Source organism: Homarus americanus, unplaced genomic scaffold (assembly GCF_018991925.1).
Source record: "Homarus americanus isolate GMGI-L3 unplaced genomic scaffold, GMGI_Hamer_2.0 scaffold8169, whole genome shotgun sequence".
Taxonomy (NCBI): domain Eukaryota; kingdom Metazoa; phylum Arthropoda; class Malacostraca; order Decapoda; family Nephropidae; genus Homarus; species Homarus americanus.
In genome coordinates, this window is record NW_024732845.1 from 90,803 (window position 1) to 111,345 (window position 20,543).

Genomic DNA, 20,543 nt, shown 5'->3' on the forward strand with positions numbered 1-20,543 from the left:
TAGGTCAGATAATTTCACTCCCATGACTTTGTTGAGCAAATTCTGATAAATATTACATACAACAGCAAGTATAATTTGGTGTGTTAGGAACGCTGAGGGTGCTGGGGGTGCTGGGTAGTGCTGGGGGTGCTGGGTGGTGCTGGGTGGTGGTGTGGGGTGCTGGGAGGGTATTGGATGGATGCTGGGAGGAAACTGGGTGGTGGTGCTGGGCGGTGCTGGGGGTGCTAGGTGGTACTGGGGAGGTGCTGAGGGTTGGCTAGGGGGTGCTGGGCGTTACTAGGAGATGCTGGGCGTAGCTAGGAGATCCCTGGGCGTTGCTAAGGATACTAGGGGTGGCTAAGAGGATCTGGGTGTTGCTAGGGAATCCTGGGCGTTGCTAGGAGTGTCAAAACAAGCTAGGTGTTGTTGAGACCTGCTAGTAGACGAGATTAATCATTACCATTTTATAAGGTGAGCAAAACACCTGTTGATAATCGTTCATTAATTTGACGTACAAGATCATTATTATCATTATTATTATCATTATTATTACAAAAATACTTTAATCATCATCATTAATAATTCTTCTCATTATCACCATCATAAAAACACTCTATCTTTAAAAATTACCTCAAACTTCTATCTTTCGTCACATGTCTCTCACCACCTGCCTCACCCACCTCCGTCTCACCCACTCTGTCTCACCCACCTCCGTCTCACCCACCTTTTTCCTCCCTCACCAGAGATGTATAAATGCCTCAGTCATGAGAAGGAAAGATAAAAATATAACTAAATTATAGGAGAGAAACTCGACCTGAGATGCCTGCTGGTGGCTGTAACACGAAGAGGTTAAGCAGAGTGAAATAACCAACCCATTATTTCTTCTTTGAGTGTGTTGTTATAAAAGGGGCGAGCCATCACCCCTTTACTGGTGACTTGACGAGGTGCAGGCTCATGGATGGTGATGCATACACAAACACACAGGTAAAACACACACACACACACACACACATACAGGTAACACACACACACACACAGGTAACACACACACACACACACAGGTAGCATAAGGTAACACCAGGACAGGTATATAACGAAGTATCCTCACCCCCTCCACCCCTTCTACCCTCCACCCTCCTTACTCCCTCCACCCTCATCTACCCCTCCACCCCTCACCCCCCTCCACCTCCCTACCCCCTCCACCCCCTCATCTACCCCCTCCACCTCATCTACCCCTCCACCCTCCCACCCCCTCCACCCTCATCTACCCTCCACCTCATTCACCCCACCCTCATCTACCTCCACCTCATCTACCTCCACCCCTCATCTACCTCCACCCTCCTCTACCCCTCAACCCTCCTCCCCCTCCACCCCTCATCCCCACCCTCCCCCTCCTCCACCCCTCACCCCCATCCCCTCCCTAGCTTCTACCTTGAGCTCTTTTGTTATCTGAAATAGAAGTATGTCATGTACGTCGGAGGGAAGGGAGAGAAGGGAGAAAGTGGGGAGATGAGAAAGTGGTGGAGGAGAGAGAAAAGAGAGAGAGAGGAGAAGAGAGAGAGAGAGAGAGAGAGAGAGAGAGAGATGGCATTGTACTCAGTGGGCTAACTTACTGTACTCAAGGGGGAAGAGGCTGGCGTTGTACTCAAAGGAGGGGGGTGATGTACTCAAAGGCTAAATTCAATGTACTCATGGGGTTAATTTATAGTACTCAGGGGGTTTAAATACACCTTCAAGTTAACATAAATCACACTGGTACTCACATAGACACACACACCTACGTCTTGGTCACCTGTACAATTCTGTAATTAAGGAAAGGGTTAACAAGTAGGTAAATATCACAATAGGTAAGTAAAAAATGCAGGTGAGTCGATAACAGGTAAGTCTTGGTTAACTCCGTCAGTCAGTCAAGTCAGTCAGTCAGTTAAGTGTCAGTCAGTCAGTCAGTCAGTAAGTCATTAAGTCAGTCAGTCAAAGTCAGTCAGTCAGTCAGTTAAGTCAGTCAGTCAGTTCAGTTAAGTCAGTCAGTCAGTTAAGTCAGTCAGTCAGTTAAGTCAGCAGTCAGTCAGTTAGTCAGTTTAAAGACTCATTATTATTCATTTGTCTTTCTTCGTCTTCATAATTTATCTACATTTACTTCCATTCTACTTCTGAAGGGGAGGGGAAGGAGGGAAGGAAGAGAAGGAGAAGAGAGAGAAAAAAAAAAAAAAAAAAAAAAAAAAAAAAAAAAAAAAAAAAGAGGTAAAGAGATAGGTGGATTAGGGATGACATATTGGAAAGAGGAGAGAGGATGGAGAGGAGGATTATGGTGAGAGGGAATACGAGGAGGGAAGAGAGGGAAGGGAGAGGGGAGGAGAAGGAGAGGCTAATGGAGAGGGAAGGGTTATGATGATAGGCCAATGGAGAGAGAGAGAGAAAGAAAAAACAAAGAGAGATTTTCTCTTACACATACACACACACAAGCATGTGTGTGTATGTGTGTGTGTGGTCAAGGTGTGTATGTGCGTGCCTGTGTGGTCGTGTGTGGGCGTGTAAATGTTGTCATGATAGCGGTGAGACAAAGGAGGGGAAGGATGGGGAGAAGGAGGAGGAAGAAAGGGGAAGGAGGGAAGGAAGGGAAGGAGGAGGGGAGGGTAAGGAGGAAGGGAAGGAAGGAGGAAGGAGGAAGGGAAGGAAGGAAGGAAGGGAAGGAGGAGGTAGGCGATCTGTTCGTCAACACTGAAAGAGATGCTTCCTTCATACTGCCTCCTGCTTGATCGATGACCACACACACACACACACACACACACACACACACACACACACACACACACACACACACACACACGCTAATTCATCCTTCCATTTATCATACACTAAGGATCTACTGCACCCATATACATCATACACGTGCATTGTATTTCTCTCATTCAACATACAAGACATTCAAGAATACAATACCCATATATAATGTATATATTCATACTTTATACAGTGACGATTTATTCTGATACATCATACAATTAAGATTAATGACAAAATAGAATACAAAATCACGATATATTTGATAATACAACACATACAGTATACAGTATATATATACACTACTTTGTGCACATACAACATACATGAATTTATTCTTGAGAGAGAAAAAAGAGAGAGTGTGTGTAGGGGGAATCTATTACCCCCCACACGTGGTTTTAATGAGAGGAGGGGGTGGAGGGGGTGTATGGTTTTGTATAGAGGGAGGTGTGTTGGGGTATAGGGGAAGGTGGTAGGGGATGGAGTATTATTTTAAACTCCAAATGGGCTCTCTATTTTTTAGGGATTAAACCCACCGGTACAGGTCAATGGCCCACATCAGGGCTGGAGGAGCGAAAAATATAACAATAATAATAATAATAATAATAATAATAATAATAATAATAATAATAATAATAATAATAATAATAATAATAATAATAATAATAATAATAATAAAGAACCATAAAATACATAAATGAGAAACAATATATGTATGTTGTAAGTGTCATAGTAAGAGAAACAATTGAGACCCTGCAACTGTGTGTAAATAAAGCAGAAAGTCAGATCAGCAACCTGGGACTTGGTCACATATGGCAGCAGGGTCTACCATTAGCAACACATTATGCTTCCAATATCTCCCAGACGGTAGTACCTCCCTGTCTGGTAGCTGCCATCATCTATTCATCTATCTATCTATCTATCTATCTATCTATCTGTCTGTCTGTCTGTCTGTCTATCTAGCATCCATCTATCTATCAATCTAATCTCTCGTTATCACTCTATTTTAATTTCCTGTTGTTTTTCAGTAATACATTATTATTCTTTATCTGTTTCTCTGTCTGTCTCTCTGTCTATCTCTGTCTGTCTCCATGTCTTGTCTGTCTGTGTCCGTCTGTCTCTCTCTCTCCTTGTCTCTTCCCATTCGCTATTTCCTCCTCCCCTTCCTCTTTCATCACCTTCCCACCCACCAACCGGCATTCTCTGTCCTCTACCTCTTCCTTTTCTGTGAGAGAGGAAAGAGGAAGATTAAAAGAAAATGAGAGAGAGAGAGAGGTTGGATGTGGTGGTGGTGGTAGTGGTGGTGGTGGTGGTGGTGGGTGGGTGGTGGTGGTGGTGGTGGTAGTGGTGGTGGTGGTAGTAGTGGTGGTGGTGGTGGTGGTGGTGGTGGTGGTGGAGGTGGTGGGGTGGTGGTGGGTGGGGTGGATGGTGGTGGGGTGGTAGGTGGTGGTGGGTGGTGGTGGTGGTGGTGGTGGTGGTGGTGGTGGTGGTGGTGGTGGTGGTGGGCAGGTGGGGGTGGTGGTGGTGGTGGTGGGTGGTGGTGGTGGTGGTGGTGGTGGTGGTGGTGGTGGTGGTGGTGGTGTGGTGGTGGGTGGGGGTGGTGGTGGTGGTGGTGGTGGGTGGTGGGGGTGGTGGTGGTGGTGGTAGTGGTGGTGGTGGTGGTGGTGGTGGTGGTGGTGGTGGTAGGTGGTGGTGGTGGTGGTAGTGGTGGTGGTGGTGGTGGGGTGGTGGTGGTGGGTGGTGGTATGTGGTGGTGGTGGTGGTGTGTGGTGGTGGTGGTGAGGTTGGTGGTTGGTGGTGGTGGTGGTGGGTGGTGGTCGTGGTGGTGGGTGGTGGTGGTGGTGGTGGTGGTGGTGGTGGTGGTGGTGGTGGTGTGGTGGTGGTCGGGTGGTGGTGGTGGTCGTAGTGGTGGTGGTGGTGGTGGTGGTGGTGGTGGTGGTGGTGGTGGTGGTCGTGTGGTGGTGTGGTCGTAGTGGTGGTGGTGGTGGTGGTGGTCAGTGGTGGTGGTGGTGTGGTGGTGGTGGGGGTGGTGGTGGTCTGCGGTCACATCCGTCACCCATAATGTGGAGGAATTCACAGCAACATATTTGTGTAGTGGGGAGTGTGGTGGAGGGAGTGGTGGAGGGGGTGTGGGGATGATACTGTGGTGGCGATTGTGTGTAGTGATAATGATTGTTGTAATGGGAGTGGTATTGTTATTTCACTCTCTCTCTCTCCTAGACTGGTTCAGTGACACAACACTCGTCACCCATTTAAGAGGTCAAGGTTCGATCCCATCCTAAAAAATAACAAATAAACCACAATAACAATTACAATAAATAAGAAAAATAAATAAACAATAATTCCCATCAATAATTAATTACCCCAAGACGTTATGAGATATTTAATTACATAACTCAATTAAGTGAGTCACATCACCAACTTGGTCATTTTGAAGAGTTTGTCCATACACTTCATTTTATTTTTTATTCTTCTTCTTCTTTTTTATCATCTCTGTTCCTGTTCTTTCTTTTTTTCGTTTCCTTCCGTCTCCTTCCGTTCATTTCTTCCTTGTCTTTTGTATATTTCCTTCGTCGTTCTTTTAGTTTTTCTTAATTATCATCTTTATTATTATTTTCATTATTATTATTAATATTATTATTTTGCTTCGTATTATCAATTTTATTATCATATTAACTACTGACCACCACACTAACTACCCACCACCACACTAACTACTCACCACCACACTAATTACTCACCACCACCCTAACCACTCACCACCAACCCTAACTACTCACCACCACACTAACTACTCACCACCACTAACCACTCACCACCACCCTAACCACTCACCACCACTAACTACTCACCACCACACTAACTACTCACCACCACACCAACTACTCACCACCACCTAACTACTCACCACCACCAACCACTCACCACCACACTAATCCACCACCACCACACTAACCACTCACCATCACACTAACTACTCACCACCACACCAACCACCCACCACCACTAACCACTCACCACCACACTAACCACCCACCACCACACCAACTACTCACCACCACCTAACTACTCACCACCACACTAACTACTCACCCACCACACTAACTACTCACCACCACACTAACTACTCACCACACTAACTACTCACCACCACACTAACTACTCACCACCACACTAACTACTCACCACCACACTAACTACTCACCACCACACTAACTACTCACCACCACTCTAACTACTCACCATCACCCCAACCACTGCCACCACACTAACTACTCACCATCACCCTAACTACTCACCACCACACTAACTACCCACCACCACACTAACTACTCACCACCACACTAACCACCACCACCAAACTAACTACTCACCACCACACTAACTACTCACCACCACCCTAACTACACTCACCACCACACTAACCACCCACCACCACACTAACTACTCACCACCACACCAACCACTCACCACCACACTAACCACCCACCACCACACTAACTACCCACCACAACTAACCACTCACCACCACACTAACTACTCACCACCACCCTAACTACCACCATCACCTAACTACTCACCACCACAAAAACTACTCACCACCACACTAACTACCCACCACCACACTAACTACTCACTGAACCACCGGCAGTCGGGTCAAAAGACGAGTAATGACCTGACCTAACTTAACCTAACCATTGTTTCATTATGCCTGTAACTATCCCATACATGGTCCAAGTGTGCTATCTCCCCTCTCCTCCCTCACCGCCCCCTCCCTCACCGCCCCCTCCCTCACCGCCCCCATCCCTCCCTTTCTCCTCCTCTCTACCGCCGCCCCTATTGTATGTTGTATTTGATCCATCTTGTGTTGTATTTGATCCATCTTGTGTTGTATTTGATCCACCCTGTGTTGTTTTGATCCACCCATGTGTTGTATTTGATCCACCCTGTGTTGTATTTGATCCACCTTGTGTTGTATTTGATCCACCCTGTGTTGTATTTGATCCATCCTGTGTTGTATTTGATCCACCCTGTGTTGTATTTGATCCACCTTGTTGTTTGATCCACCCTGTGTTGTATTTGATCCACCTTGTGTTGTATTTGATCCTCCTGTGTTGTATTTGATCCACCCTGTGTTGTATTTGATCCACCTTGTGTTGTATTTGATCCACCCTGTGTTGTATTTGATCCACCTGTGTTGTATTTGATCCACCTTGTGTTGTATTTGATCCACCTGTGTTGTATTTGATCCACCCTGTGTTGTATTTGATCCACCTGTGTTGTATTTGATCCTTGTGTTGTATTTGATCCACCTTGTGTTGTATTTGATCCACCCTGTGTTGTATTTGATCCACCTTGTGTTGTATTTGATCCACCCTGTGTTGTATTTGATCCTCTGTGTTGTATTTGATCCACCTTGTGTTGTATTTGATCCACCCTGTGTTGTATTTGATCCACCCTGTGTTGTATTTGGTCCACCTTGTGTTGTATTTGATCCACCCTGTGTTGTTTTGATCCACCCTGTGTTGTATTTGATCCACCCTGTGTTGTGTTGATCCACCTTGTGTTGTATTTGATCCTTGTGTTGTATTTGATCCACCCTGTGTTGTATTTGATCCTTGTGTTGTATTTGATCCACCCTGTGTTGTATTTGATCCACCCTGTGTTGTATTTGATCCACCTTGTCTGTTTGTGTTTTGATCCTGTGTTGTATTTGATCCACCTTGTTGTATTTGATCCACCCTGTGTTGTATTTGATCCACCTTGTGTTGTGTATTTGATCCACCCTGTGTTGTATTTGATCCACCTTGTGTTGTATTTGATCCACCTTGTGTTGTATTTGATCCATCCTGTGTTGTATTTGATCCACCTGTGTTGTATTTGATCCACCCTGTGTTGTATTTGATCCATCCTGTGTTGTTTTGATCACCTGTGTTGTATTTGATCCACCTGTGTTGTATTTGATCCACCCTGTGTTGTATTTGATCCTCTGTGTTGTATTTGATCCACCTGTGTTGTTTTGATCCACCTTGTGTTGTATTTGATCCACCTTGTGTTGTATTTGATCCACCCTGTGTTGCATTTGATCCACCTTGTGTTGTATTTGATCCACCCTGTGTTGTATTTGATCCACCTTGTGTTGTATTTGATCCACCTTGTGTTGCATTTGATCCATCCTGTTCACCAAAAATCCTAAAATCCTTAAAAATCCCAATACACAATCTACCTACCTAGGCCCCCCTCCCCCCTCCCTCCCCCTCCCCTCCTCCCCCTCCCCTCCCTCGTCGGGTCTTTTAAGCGAGTTAAAAATAGCAAATGGCTTATTGCATCATATAGTCATAAATAAACATCTGAGAGTTGTTAAAAATATTTCAGCCATTAAACGATTGGGGCAATAACTGGGGCCCTGTAACACAGAGAGAGATTAAAGGCTCTCTCTCTCTCTCTCTCCACACACACACACTATGCAAATGACCCAAATGAAGCATAAATAATGACACCTTTATCTTAAGCCATTTATTCGACCAGGTATACACAGTCAGACGTACACGGCACAAGTTGCACACACATACACACATACACACACGCGATAAGTACACGCACATATGTATGTTTTTTTTAAGGTTTACATATAGTTCGTTCAGGTGTTCTCATTAGTTTAAGGTGTGTGTGTGTGTGTGTGTGTGTGTATTATTATTTATCTAAGCCTTTAATACACCTACGTATGATTACCTATTACAGTGAGCAAGGCGGTGATTGGTGGAGACTCGTATGTTATCGTGGCGTTCATTGGCTGGTATCTGTATGTAAGCCGAACGCTGAGTGGTTCAAGTAGGGTGTTGTTCGAGGTCGTAAGTAAGGCGGCGCTAGTGGTTGTTAGTCGTAAGTTAGCGAGGTTATGATTGGTTGTTGTTGAAAATCGTTAGCAAGACTACTACTACTACTACTACTACTACTACTACTACTCTCTCTACTACCAACACCCTCCTCACCCCATCTCCCCCTTCCCCACCACACCTATCCCCCCTCCCCCCTCCCCTCTCCCTCCCTCCCCTCACAACACCGAACAGGGCAGCAGACACCGATGACGGAAAGGCAGTGGCCATTACTGAGTTTTATTGCCCTTAACGAGGTGGTTGGTGGCACCTCCCCAGTAGTTAGGGCCTAGAGGGAAGAGGGACTATCTCAGATTTACCCCCTCCCCTTACCCTCCCCCTTATGTGGCTCTTGAATTTTGGCACTCTCGTTATACACTATTCCAGGCACGATTCCTACCATCATTCCCAATATTCCTGGCACTATCTTTGCTACCTTTCTAATGCATCAGGTACTATTCCCAATATTCCAGGCACTATTACAACTAACAAATCTAATATTCCTACTACCGTTCCCAATATTCCAGGCACAATTCCTAACACCATTACCAATAATTCCAGCCGCTACTGCAACCAACAGGCCTAATATTACTGGCACTCTTCCTACCACCATTCCCAATATTCCAGACATTATTACCATTAACACTGGTCAAGGCACTATTCCCAGGGTCACTCAAACAGAATTCCAGGAACTACCACCATTTTCATTCCCGGTATTCAAGGCACGATTCCCAGTAGGTTCCTAAGCGCTCACGGGCACAATTCCTGGAAGGTGTCTGACTATTCCTGGCACTATTCCCGGTTCCAACAATTCCTGACACTAAGGGGATGCCAAGAAATATTCCCATAGTAGTTAAGGTTTTTACCCATTATGGATAATTTCAATTCCTTTTTGCACCATTAAGTTGAGGCTAATTCCCCTTAACGCTTCACCAGGAGCTAACAGAAAAAGATGCACCATTAACCACCATTCCTACACCATTAACATTAACCACCATTAACTAACAAAAAGATGCACCATTAATTTAGGTACAACTCCACATAACTTATTTTTTTACAGTTGACGCCATTAAAGGTTAAGAAAAAATCCCTGAGTGTAAAATCCTGAACCATTATGAAGAAATCCATTAAGTTATACACAGTGCACCATTAACTACAGAATAATCTCCCTTAACTTATAACACTACACCATTAACTACAGAATAATCTCCCTTAACCTATAACACTACACCATTAACTACGATACCTTTCCTCTATCTTACGAACAATTAGCCACAGATTTACGATACCTTTCTTTAAAACTTACGAACAATTGAAATATTTACGATACCTTTCCTCTATCTTACGAACAATTGAAATATTTACGATACCTTTCCTCTATCTTACGAACAATTCTTCCAGGACAATTACGATCGTTTTCCATCCACACTCTGGTACACCTCAACCGTAAGTTACGATATATACATATTACGATGAATTTTCCTTCAGTTACGATCCATTCTCCCTCAGTTACGATCACGATTTACGACAATATCTCCTCCAGACTACGATAAAAGTCGTCTCCAATCTTCCTCAGAGTTACAATAAAACTTACGAGCCACTTTTCTCATTTACGATAAAAGTTACGACCGATTCTCCAAAGTTACGATCATTTATCCTTTTAATAACTACGATAAGGGTTTGTAATAAGTTCTCCTCTACTCTAAGAATCGTAGGTAATTTTCTCTTAAGTTACGATAAAAGTTACGATCAATTACACTTAGCATTATTTCTTCCTCAATTTACGATAAAAGTTACGATCAATTAATTTTTTGCCGAGATAAAATTCACAATTCTCTTTCTCAACTTACGATAGATTCATTAAGGTTTAATTACTCTTTAATTTACGATAATTTCACCCAGCCATTCTCAGTCTCTCGTAAGTTGTGAGACAAGAGAAAAGTCGCAGATCTGTGGGGGAGGGGCGAGGAGGGCGGAAGGAGTCCAATAGTCTAATTTGCATATAAAAGAAAATGTGTTTCTCTCTCTCTCTCGTGTGTGGGTGTGTACGGTATCACACACACACACACACACACACACACACACACACACACACACAGGTAGGCTAATTGCTTTAAGGTACAACACAATGCAAGAATAAATATTGAGAGGGAAGAGAGAAAAATGAATAAGGGGAAACCAAATGAGAAATGAGGGAAGGAAGGCTAAATGACATCACGGACCCCAATGTGTATAACAAAGATGGGGAAGTGAGGAAGGTAAGAAAGGGATGGTGGAGGGTGAGAGGTGAAAGGGACGAGGATAAGGGGTTGTGAGGTGGGGGAGAGAAGGAGGGAGGATTTATAGGGGAGGAGGAAAGGAGGGGCTGGAATAACAACGAGGAAGAGGACGTTGGATAAAGAAGGAATAAATAAAGGAGAATATGAGAGGGAAGAGAATAGGAGATGGGAGGGAAGAGGAGAGGAAAGGAGAGGTAAAGAAGAACCTGATGGAAGAGGAAGACAAAGAGAAGGAAGAAGACAAGGAGCGAAGAAGGAAAAGGAAAGGAAAAGAAAGAGAAAGAGGAAGAGGAAGAATGAAATGGGAAGAGGGGAAATGAAAGCAGGTGGAAGGGGATGTCGTTAGGTGGAAAAGGGGATGAAGGTCTCTGGAAGGGGAGAGATGAAAGGTGGGTGGTTAATGGAAAGGAAAAATAGAAGAGGGAAGGACCGGGTAATTGAGAGGAGGAGGAGGAAGAGAGGAGGGAGAGAGTAAGAAGAAGAGGAGGAGGAGGGAGAGGAGGTGGAAGAAGGAGGAGGGGAGGAAGAGGAGAGGAGGGAGAGAAGGAAGAGGAGAAGGAAGAGGGGGAGGAGGAGGAGGAGGAGGAGAAAGAAGAAGCAGCTAAGGACAAAGAATAAGAAGAGGAACAAGAGGAGGAGGAGGAGGAATAGGAGGAAGAAGATGAAAAAGAGAAGGAATAAAAAGAGGAGGAAGAAGATGAGGAGAAAGAAGAAGAGAAGGAACAGTAGGAGAAGAAAAAGACGAAAAAGAGGAAGAGGAAGAAACAGGGAAGGAGGAAGAGGAGGAAGACGAAAAAGAGTTGGACAAAGAAGAGGAGGAGGAGGAGGAGGAGGAAGAGGAAGAAGAGGAGGAAGAAGAGGAGGAGGAAGAAGAAGAAGAGGAGGAAGAAGAGGACTAAGAAGAAGAGGAAGAAGAAGAGGAAGAAGAAGAAGAGGAAGAAGAGGATTAAATCACTGTTTTAGCCAACCCAGCGACCCAACTAATTACCAGGACTGTGGAGATGACAACCTGCTGGTGATGTGAGAGACGTCTCTTGGCCTTATCTTCATCTCTCTCTCTCTCTAGCCTTTGTCTGTGTCTCTAGCCTTTGTCTCTCTCTCTCCAGGCTTATCTGCCTTCTCTCTCTCTCTCTCTCTCTCTCCTCTCTCTCTCGCTCTTTCTCTCTCTCTGTCTTTTTACACACAGCTCACCCCCCCCAACCCAATGCCAGTACAGGTAATGGTTAGTGCCTGGCGAACGATCAAACCCTTCCTTCCCCTTTTGCCTGCAGTGGTGTTCTTTCGCCAGGCGCAGAGGGTTGGATCGGGTTTCAGAGCTTCGAGTTGGGATTCAGTCGGTTCATAGTGTCTCGTTAATGTGTTGTTGTTGTTGTTGTTGTTGTTGTTGTTGTTGTTGTTGTTGTTGTTGTTGTTGTTGTTGTATATGATCAGGGTTGAATTTCTGGTCGAATCTTCATGACGGAAGATTAGATATTCACTGATTACTAAATACGAGTAGGGATTCGAGACACCGATTCGAAAGAGTAGGGATTCGATACACCGATTCGAATATGAAGGGATTGGGATATTGGATCATATTCAAAGAAAGTCAACACAATGATTCGCACAACTGAGATTCGAAACAGATTAGCTCGAATCAGTAAAAGATTGAAGATTCACTTAATCAGTAAAAAGATTCAAAGGTTCACGTGGCTGAAACAATCATAATAACACAACCAAAAGTATATATCCTACAGGACCAATACGTCCCAGGCCGACCCGACTAGGGAGATACAGCACAAGTCCAATCACTGTCACAAAAAAAGTCCTCCGTTCATTTAGATTTTTTTTTTCACCGGGTCATTCATATATTGGTATTTGACGATATGAAACGTTTGAACCAGTAGCGTTTGATGTTACGGTCATGGGAAGAGGTATTTTATTATTTTATTTTATATATATGCTGGAAGGGGTGTGCATATTGTTTACATGAAAACAATGTAAAAAATAAATTCTTGGCATTTAAATGTTTTAATACACAGTGATACATACAAACACACACACACACACACACACACACACACACAGATCCGCACACTCACATAAACACACATTTACTCATATACAAACAAACTCTCTCTCTCTCTCTATACCCCCTCCTTCCTCATTCACTCCTCCACACTCCCATCCATCACCGTCCCCCCTCCTCCCCTCCTCCTCCCCCTCCTCCTCCCCCTCTCCCCCCCTCCCCTTCAGTTATGCCCCTTCTGTTGGATCAATTTAACGCTTGTCGTGTTCCAGGCCTCTTGGGGGCAAGGGGCAGGGGGCAGGGCAGGCAGAGGCAGGCAGGGCGGGGGTGAGGCAGATGGCAGGGGTGAGCAGTTTATCCCCAGCTGGTTCTCCTCCACCAGCTGCCGCCCTCGCCACCAGCTGCCCCTCTACCACCAGCTGCGCCCTCCACCACCAGCCTGCCGCCCTACCACCAGCTGCCGCATTCTACTACCACCAGCTGCCGCCCTCCGCCTGCCTGCTGCCCTCCACCAACAGCTGCTGCCCTCTACCACCAGCTGCCGCATTCTACCACCACCAGCTATGCCCTCCCACCACCAGCTGCCCTCCACCACCAGCTGCTGCCTCCCCACCAGCTGCCCTCTACCACCAGCTGCCATTCTACCACCACCAGCTGCCGCCCTCCGCCACCAGCACTGCTGCCGCCCTCGACCACCAGCTGCCGCCTCGACCACCAGCTGCCGCCCTCTACCAGTTGCCGCCCTCGACCACCAGCTGCCCCTCGACCACCAGCTGCCCTCCACCAGCTGCCGCCCTCTACCACCAGCTGCCGCCCTCTCCACCAGTGCCGCCCTCGACCCAGCTGCGCCCTCTACCACCATGCCTCACCAGCTGCCTCCCCAGCTGCCGCCCTCCGCCACCAGCTGCCGCCCTCAACCACCAGCTGCCGCCCTCCCCAGCTGCCCTCTACACAGCTGCCGCCCTCACCACCAGCTGCCGCCCTCCGCCACCAGCTGCCTCCTACCAACTGCCGCCTCGACCACTAGCTGCCGCCCTCTACCACCAGCTGCCGCCCTCGACCACCAGCTGCCGCTCCCTCGCTACACCGCCCTCCACCAGCTGCCCCCTCGACCACCAGTGCTGCCCTCCACCACAGCTGCCGCCCTCTACCACCAGCTCAGCCCTCCACACTCCTCCTACCATGCCGCCCTCCACCACCAGCTGCCGCCCTCGACCACCAGCTGCCGCCCTCGACCACCAGCTGCTGCCCTCGACCACCAGCTGCCGCCCTCGACCACCAGCTGCCGCCCTCGACCACCAGCTGCCGCCCTCGACCACCAGCTGCCGCCCTCGACCACCAGCTGCCGCCCTCGACCACCAGCTGCCGCCCTCGACCACCAGCTGCCGCCCTCGACCTAGCTGCCGCCCTCGACCACCAGCTGCCGCCCTCTACCACCAACTGAGTACCAGAACACTATCTTTACAACCCACGACAAGCCACACTAACAAGCCACCCTAACAAAGCCACCCTAACAAGCCACCCTAACAAAGCCACCCTAACAAGCCACCCTAACAAGCCACACCTAACAAGCCAGGGTTGAGTTGAGAGTTACTATACATTAAACTTAGTATTAATGGTTAAGTTGGTGACTGTGTTGACAACATATTAGTCGACTCTCCCTCCCTCCTCCTTCCTTCCCTTCCCCCTTCCTTTCTTACCCTCTCCCTCCCTCCCTTCCTCCCTTCCCCTCCTCCCCTTCCCTGTTCTCCTCCCCCTCCCTCCCCTTCTTTTCCTTACCCTCTTCCTCCTCCCTCCCCCTCCCCTTCCTTGTTCTCCTCCCTCCTTCCCCTCCCTTCCTTCTCCTCCCCCCTTCCTGTTCTCCTCCCCTCCCTCCCTCCTCCCCTCTCCCTCCCTTCCCATTATGAGCTAAAAATCTCACAGCTCATTTAAGAATCTACCTTGTGTGTGTGTGTGTGTGTGTGTGTGTGTGTGTGTGTGTGTGTGTGTGTGTGTGTGTGTGTGTGTGTGTGTGTGTGTGTGTGTGTGTGTGTGTGTGTGTGTGTCTGGCTTATATGCCTGAACTTGTGTTAATGGAGGGAGGAGGGGGAGGAGGGGAAGGAGTAGGAGGGGGAAGGGGTGAGTGAGGAGGAGGGAGGGGTTATTCTCCCATATCACCCAAAACTTTCGCCTCTCCCTTCTCCCTCCCCCTATTCTCCCCTCCTCCCCCCCTCCCCCTCCCTTCATCATCAGTTAGAACATTGAGTCGTCAAATCCGATCATATCTTCTATAAACCTTTATTCCCCCTCCACCCCCCCTCCCCTCCCCCCATCCCTCCCCCCCCCACCCCTCCCCAAACTCCTACCTTCTCTTCCTTAACTCTCTCTCCTCTCTCTCTCTCCCCTCCCCGACCCCTATCCTCCCCTCCTCCCTCTCCTTCACTCTTCAGGCACCATTACCATTCCTTCCCCATTCTCCCCTTCTCTCCCCATCCTCTGCCCCTCTCCTCCTTCCCTCTCCTCCTCCTTCTCCCTCTCCTCCTCCTTCTCCCTCTCCTCCTCCTTCTCCCTCTCCTCCTCCTTCTCCCTCTCCTCCTTCTCCCCTCTCCTCCTTCTCCCCTCTCACCAAAGGCTCAGTTTCCAACACTGAAGAGACACAACCTTAACTTCCCTCCTTCCTCCTCCTCCTCCTGTCCCCTCTCCTTCCTTCCATCCCTCCCTCCTTCTCCTTGACCTTTCCTCTCCTCTCATTCTTCGTCTTCCTTCCCGACCTTCCTCTCCTTCTTCTGATCCTCTTCCACCTCTTTCCTTTACCCATCCTCTTCCTTGTTCTCTCCTCCTTTCCTTCAAACCTTTCCTCCACCTCCCTTATTCCTTCTCCCTCCTTCTTCCTCCTCCTCCTTCTTCCTCTTCTCCTCCTCCTTCTTCCTCCTTCTCCCTCAAGTGACGCATCAAGACTGAAAAGTAGTAACTGACCTAAAGCTCCTACCACTTTCAAACTTACTTATAAAACTTCTTACGCTGACACAACTTACTTCACTGTTACCAGGTCTCTCCTCCTTACCTCCCTCGACCTCTACCTCCCTCCTCGACCTCTACCTCCCTCTCGACCTCTACCTCCCTCTCTCGACCTCTACCTCCCTCCTCGACCTCTACCTCCCCTCTCGACCTCACCTCCCTCCTCGACCTCTACCTCCACTCTCTCGACCTCTACCTCCCTCTTCGACCTCTCCCTCCCTCCCTCCTCTCTCGACCTCTCCCTCCTCCTCCCCTCTCAACTCCCTCCTTCTCTCTTTCTCCTACTCTTATCTTACTACTCCCTGCCCCTCCCTAACACTCCTTCCTTCACCTCCCACCATTCCTCCTTCCTTCCTCTCACCTCTCCTTCCTCCCACCCACTCTCTCTCCTCTCACTCTCTCCATTCCCTCTCTCTCCTTCCTTCTCTCTCCCTCTCTCTCTCTCTCTCTCTCTCTCTCTCTCCTCTCTCCCTACCTCCTTCCTTCTCCTTCTCTCTCACAATCACTCTATCTTTACTAACTCTCTCTCTCTCCCCATAATAACAACCTTAATCATGATATCGAACAAAACCCGATTTTCGTAATTTGTCCCCGATATTGATAAAGCCAACGGTTTATTTAGGGAAGTCTGGACAACGAAGGGGTGGGGTGGGGGTGGGAGGTGTGGAGGGAGACGGTGAGTGGTGTGTGTGTGTGTGTGTGTGTGTGGGAGAGACGTGTGTGTGTGTGTGTGTGTGTGTGTGTGTGTGTGCCCGTGTGTGTGGGTGTGTGTAGATACGGTGTGTGTGTGTGAGTGTGTGTGTAAAAGTTTCTAGATGGAGTACGTCATGTTATAAGTTTGTTAACACCACTTGTGTATAAAAAAAAAAACACCATTATTCATGTTAGTCACACTAGTTAGGTCAACACCCTTGGAGTCCCCATACCTCTCCCTCTCTCTCTATCTCTCACACCCCCCCTCTCTCTCTCTGCCGTCCACCCATTCATTCATGTAACTTAATCAGCTTTACCAACTCCCTGTGTGTGTGTGTGTGTGTGTGTGTGTGTGTGTGTGTGGGTGTGTGTGTGTATGTATGTGTGTGTGTGTGTGTGGGGTGTGTGTGTGGTGGGGGTCAAGCGGTGTATGTGGTGTGTGGTGGGGTGTGGGTGTGTGGTGTGTTTAGAGTGGGTGGGGTGGGGCTGGTGGGCACAGACTCCCTGGTTTTACTGCCCGTAAACCTAGTAAACAGACACACACACACACACACACAAACACACACACACACACACACACACAACAAACAAGACACTGATAGACTGACAGAAACAGACAGGGAAGAGAAGAGAGACAGAGAGAGAGAGAGAGAGAGAGAGAGAGAGAGAGAGAGAGAGAGAGAGAGAGAGAGAGAGAGAGAGAGAGACATACAAATACAAGAATTTATGTAAAACACTATTAAGAAGAGGAAGGAAGGAAGGAAGGAAGGACGAACAGAGACCTTCCACACACACTGACCATCACAGGAGGTCCAGCCAATCACCACACACCTCCCAGGTCGTAAACAACCCGCCCTTAGCCAATCAGCGACGTCCTCCTCACCTAATCCACCCAATCACCACCAACGTCTCTCAGCCAATCACAGTCCACCGGTGTTGATGTCTTCTTGGCCAATCAGGGGGTTGATGTCTTCTCAATAGTAGAGTCGGGGTTGATGTCCGGCCAATCAGAGTCGGGGGTTGATGTCTTCTTGGCCAATCAGGAGTCGGGGTTGATGTCTTCTTGGCCAATCAGAGTCGGAGGTTGATGTCTTCTTGGCCAATCAGAGTCGAAGTTGATGTCTTCTTGGCCAATCAGAGTCGAGGTTGATGTCTTCTTGGCCAATCAGAGTCGGGGGTTGATGTCTTCTTGGCCAATCAGAGTCGGGGGTTGATGTCTTTTGACCTAATCCACCTTAACTAATCCTAATCTACCCTTGAAATATTACAAAAATAGGAGATTAAGTTAAATTGGCACAAAAAATAGGGTAAAATTAGAATAAAATTAAGAAAATGGTTAAAAATTCAGATAACAGGAATTGGGTACAAGTTACAAAAATAGGGAAACGTTTGCTGAAATAGGAGACGGTAGGAAATAAGAACTATGTGAATTAGGGAGACCTAGGTGAGAAATTGGTATAGAATAGGGGAAATTGAGGATATTATCAAAAATAGGGATAAATGTACGAGTAATAGGCACAAAATTGGGATAAATATGGAAAATGGGACCAAATAGGGAGAAATGGGTTATTAAATGGTGTAGAAAATATGAAAAGCCCCCAAAAAGAGAGCAAAACTAAGAATATTGAACAAAAAATAGGAGAAATTGGTAGAAAAACGTATAATATAGTAAAAATGGGAGAAAATTGGAATAAAATGGGGAAAATTGGTCCCCAAAAATAGGAAATGAGGAGAAAATCCTCAGAGGTTCTTCACGATCATCATTAATTACTTCGCGTGTTAAAAGTTAGAAGGGGCAACCCACCACTAAATCTTCCTCTTCTTCCTCCTCCTCTTCCTTTCTTCTTCCTCCTCTTCCTTTCTTCTCCTCCTTTCTTCCTCCTTTTCTCTTCTCTCCTCTCTTACTTTGTTTTATCCTTCCACTCCTACCTTTATTCTTATTTGTCCTCCCTCCTCCTCCTCCTTCTCTATCCTTCCTCCTCCTTCCATCTACTCATTCTCTTCTCCCTCTCTCACCCTTCCACCTCTGTGTTGTGTGTGTGTGTGTGTGTGTGTGTGTGTGTGTGTGTGTGTGTGTGTGTGTGTGTGTGTGTGTCAAAATCCACAAAGTCACAAGATAAACACGAGGAGGAAATGTCAGAACAACGCTGAGACTCACTTATTAGGTTAGGCTAGGTTAGGAAGAAGTTAGGTTAGGTCAGGCCAGGCTAGTCAGGTCACAAGAAGGTTGCTAGGTAAGGCAGGTTAGGTCAGGTCAGGTAAGGTTAAGTTAGAGGTCAGGTACAAGGACAGGCCAGGCTGTGGGTTAGAGGCAGCTGGTCAGGTAAGGTCAGTTAGAGGTCAGGCGGTCAGGCCAGGCTGGTTAGAGCTGTTCTTGTAGAAGAAAAAATGTAGGAGCTTTTTGGAATGTGGGGGAGATTGTTAGAGAGAGAGACGGGAGTTAGCTGCCTGCAAAAATATTTAGCAAGACTCACCTGGCAAGCACCCCACACTGGGAGAGGGGAGAGGGTGGGGAGAGGTGGAGGAGGAGAGGTGAGGTGGGGGAGGGGGGAGAGGGGGTGGGGGAGAGGGAGGTGGGTGGATGGGGGAGAGGGGAGAGGGAGAAGGGGTGGGATGAGAGGGGGGTGGGGGAGAAGGGGGGTGAGAGAGTGTGGATGGGGTTGAGGGGGAGTGATGGGTTGAGGGGAGAGGGGGGGTGAGGAGGTAGAGGGGGGGTGAAGGAAAAGGAGAGAATTGATAAAGGAAGGAGAGGGGACAGGGAGGAGAAGAAGAAGAGAACTAGGAAGGAAAGAAGGAAGAGATGAATGGGAAGAGGGAGAGGGAAAACACAGCTAGAAGGGAGAGGATCAGAGGAGGAAAGGAAGTGAGGGAATGTGGAAGAGGAGAGAGAGAGAGGAGAGAGAGAGAGAGAGAGAGAGAGAGAGAGAGAGAGAGAGAGAGAGAGAGAGAGAGAGAGAGAGAGAGAGAGAGAGAGACTCACCAGCATTGCCTCCGTCATCAACGCTGCAACATGACACGTAAAAAGAGAAATAAACATCTGATTAGAGGGTCACGTACTGGTACACACACACACACACACACACACACACACACACACACACACACACAATATGCATATAAATGAATAATGAAAAATGGAGAGAGAGAGAGAGAGAGAGAGAGAGAGAGAGAGAGAGAGAGAGAGAGAGAGAGAGAGAGAGAGAGAGAGAGAGAGAGGAGAGAGAGAGAGAGAGAATAATCAGTAATAAACAAAACGGATAAATAACAACATACAAGAGAATGAAAAAACAGAAAGAAATAAAAATGAAAAGGAAAAATAACAAGAATAAATAAAACTGAATAAACAAGAATACATAAAAAAAATAAATAATACACAAAAAAAAAAAAAAAAAAAAAAAAATAATAACAACACACAACAATAATCCTTCTCCTTCCTTTCCCTCCCTTCCCTTATCCTCTCCCTCTCTCATCTCTCCACACCCCCCACTTATTCTTCCTCCCCCCAATCTTCTCCCTTCACCCACACTCTGACATACTTAACCCTCCTAAACTTACACAAGAAGGGAGGGGAATGGGGAGGGAGGGGGAGGGAGGGAGGAGGGAGGAGGAGGAGGAGGGATGGGGAGGGGGATGGGAGGAGGGGAAGGAGCAAATACAGAGAAAGAGTTTAAACACAAAGATAGCATTTCTGGCGACAGAGGTGGGGGGAGGGAGGTAGGGGAGTGTTGGGGAGGGGAAGAGCAATAGGTGTTGGGGAGGAGAAGAGGAGGTTGGGGAGGAGGAGGAGGTTGGGGAGGGAGGAAGAGCAAGAAGAGGGGAGAAGAGGGAGGTTGGGGAGGAAGAGGAGTGTTGGGGAGGAAGAGGAGTGTTGGGGAGAGTAAAAGGGTGTTGAAGGTGAAAAGGTGATTGGGGAGAGAAAGGGAGGGGTGG

The 20,543-nt window shown here is 47.4% G+C and overlaps 2 protein-coding genes across 2 annotated transcripts; one reads left to right on the forward strand and one right to left on the reverse strand.

Moving 5' to 3' along the window:
• Nucleotides 1–6,589: 6,589 nt before the first annotated feature.
• LOC121869128 (uncharacterized protein DDB_G0290685-like) lies at nt 6,590–8,867 on the reverse strand (the record flags this gene model as incomplete). The annotated part of the gene is made up of 2 exons (XM_042370314.1): nt 8,820–8,867; nt 6,590–7,937 (listed from the first exon to the last, which is right to left on the reverse strand). Coding segments are annotated over exons 1-2 (1,396 nt in total), but the record flags the coding sequence as incomplete, so codon positions are not given.
• A 1,958-nt stretch (nt 8,868–10,825) lies between these two features.
• LOC121869129 (leucine-rich repeat extensin-like protein 3) lies at nt 10,826–14,423 on the forward strand. The gene is made up of 2 exons (XM_042370315.1): nt 10,826–10,894; nt 13,578–14,423. Exons 1-2 carry the CDS (start codon nt 10,826–10,828, stop codon nt 14,421–14,423), a joined length of 915 nt encoding a protein of 304 aa, XP_042226249.1.
• The last annotated feature ends 6,120 nt before the right edge of the window (nt 14,424–20,543 follow it).

What these genes read in the sequence shown, in the direction of transcription:
- LOC121869129 (XM_042370315.1), top strand. Translation starts at nt 10,826, where the DNA reads ATGAGGGAAGGAAGGCTAAATGACATCACGGACCCCAATGTGTATAAC. An exon ending in AAGATGGGGAAGTGAGGAAG is followed by an intron (nt 10,895 to 13,577) that starts GTAAGAAAGGGA and finishes TACCACCACCAG; the next exon opens with CTGCCGCCCTCCGCCACCAG.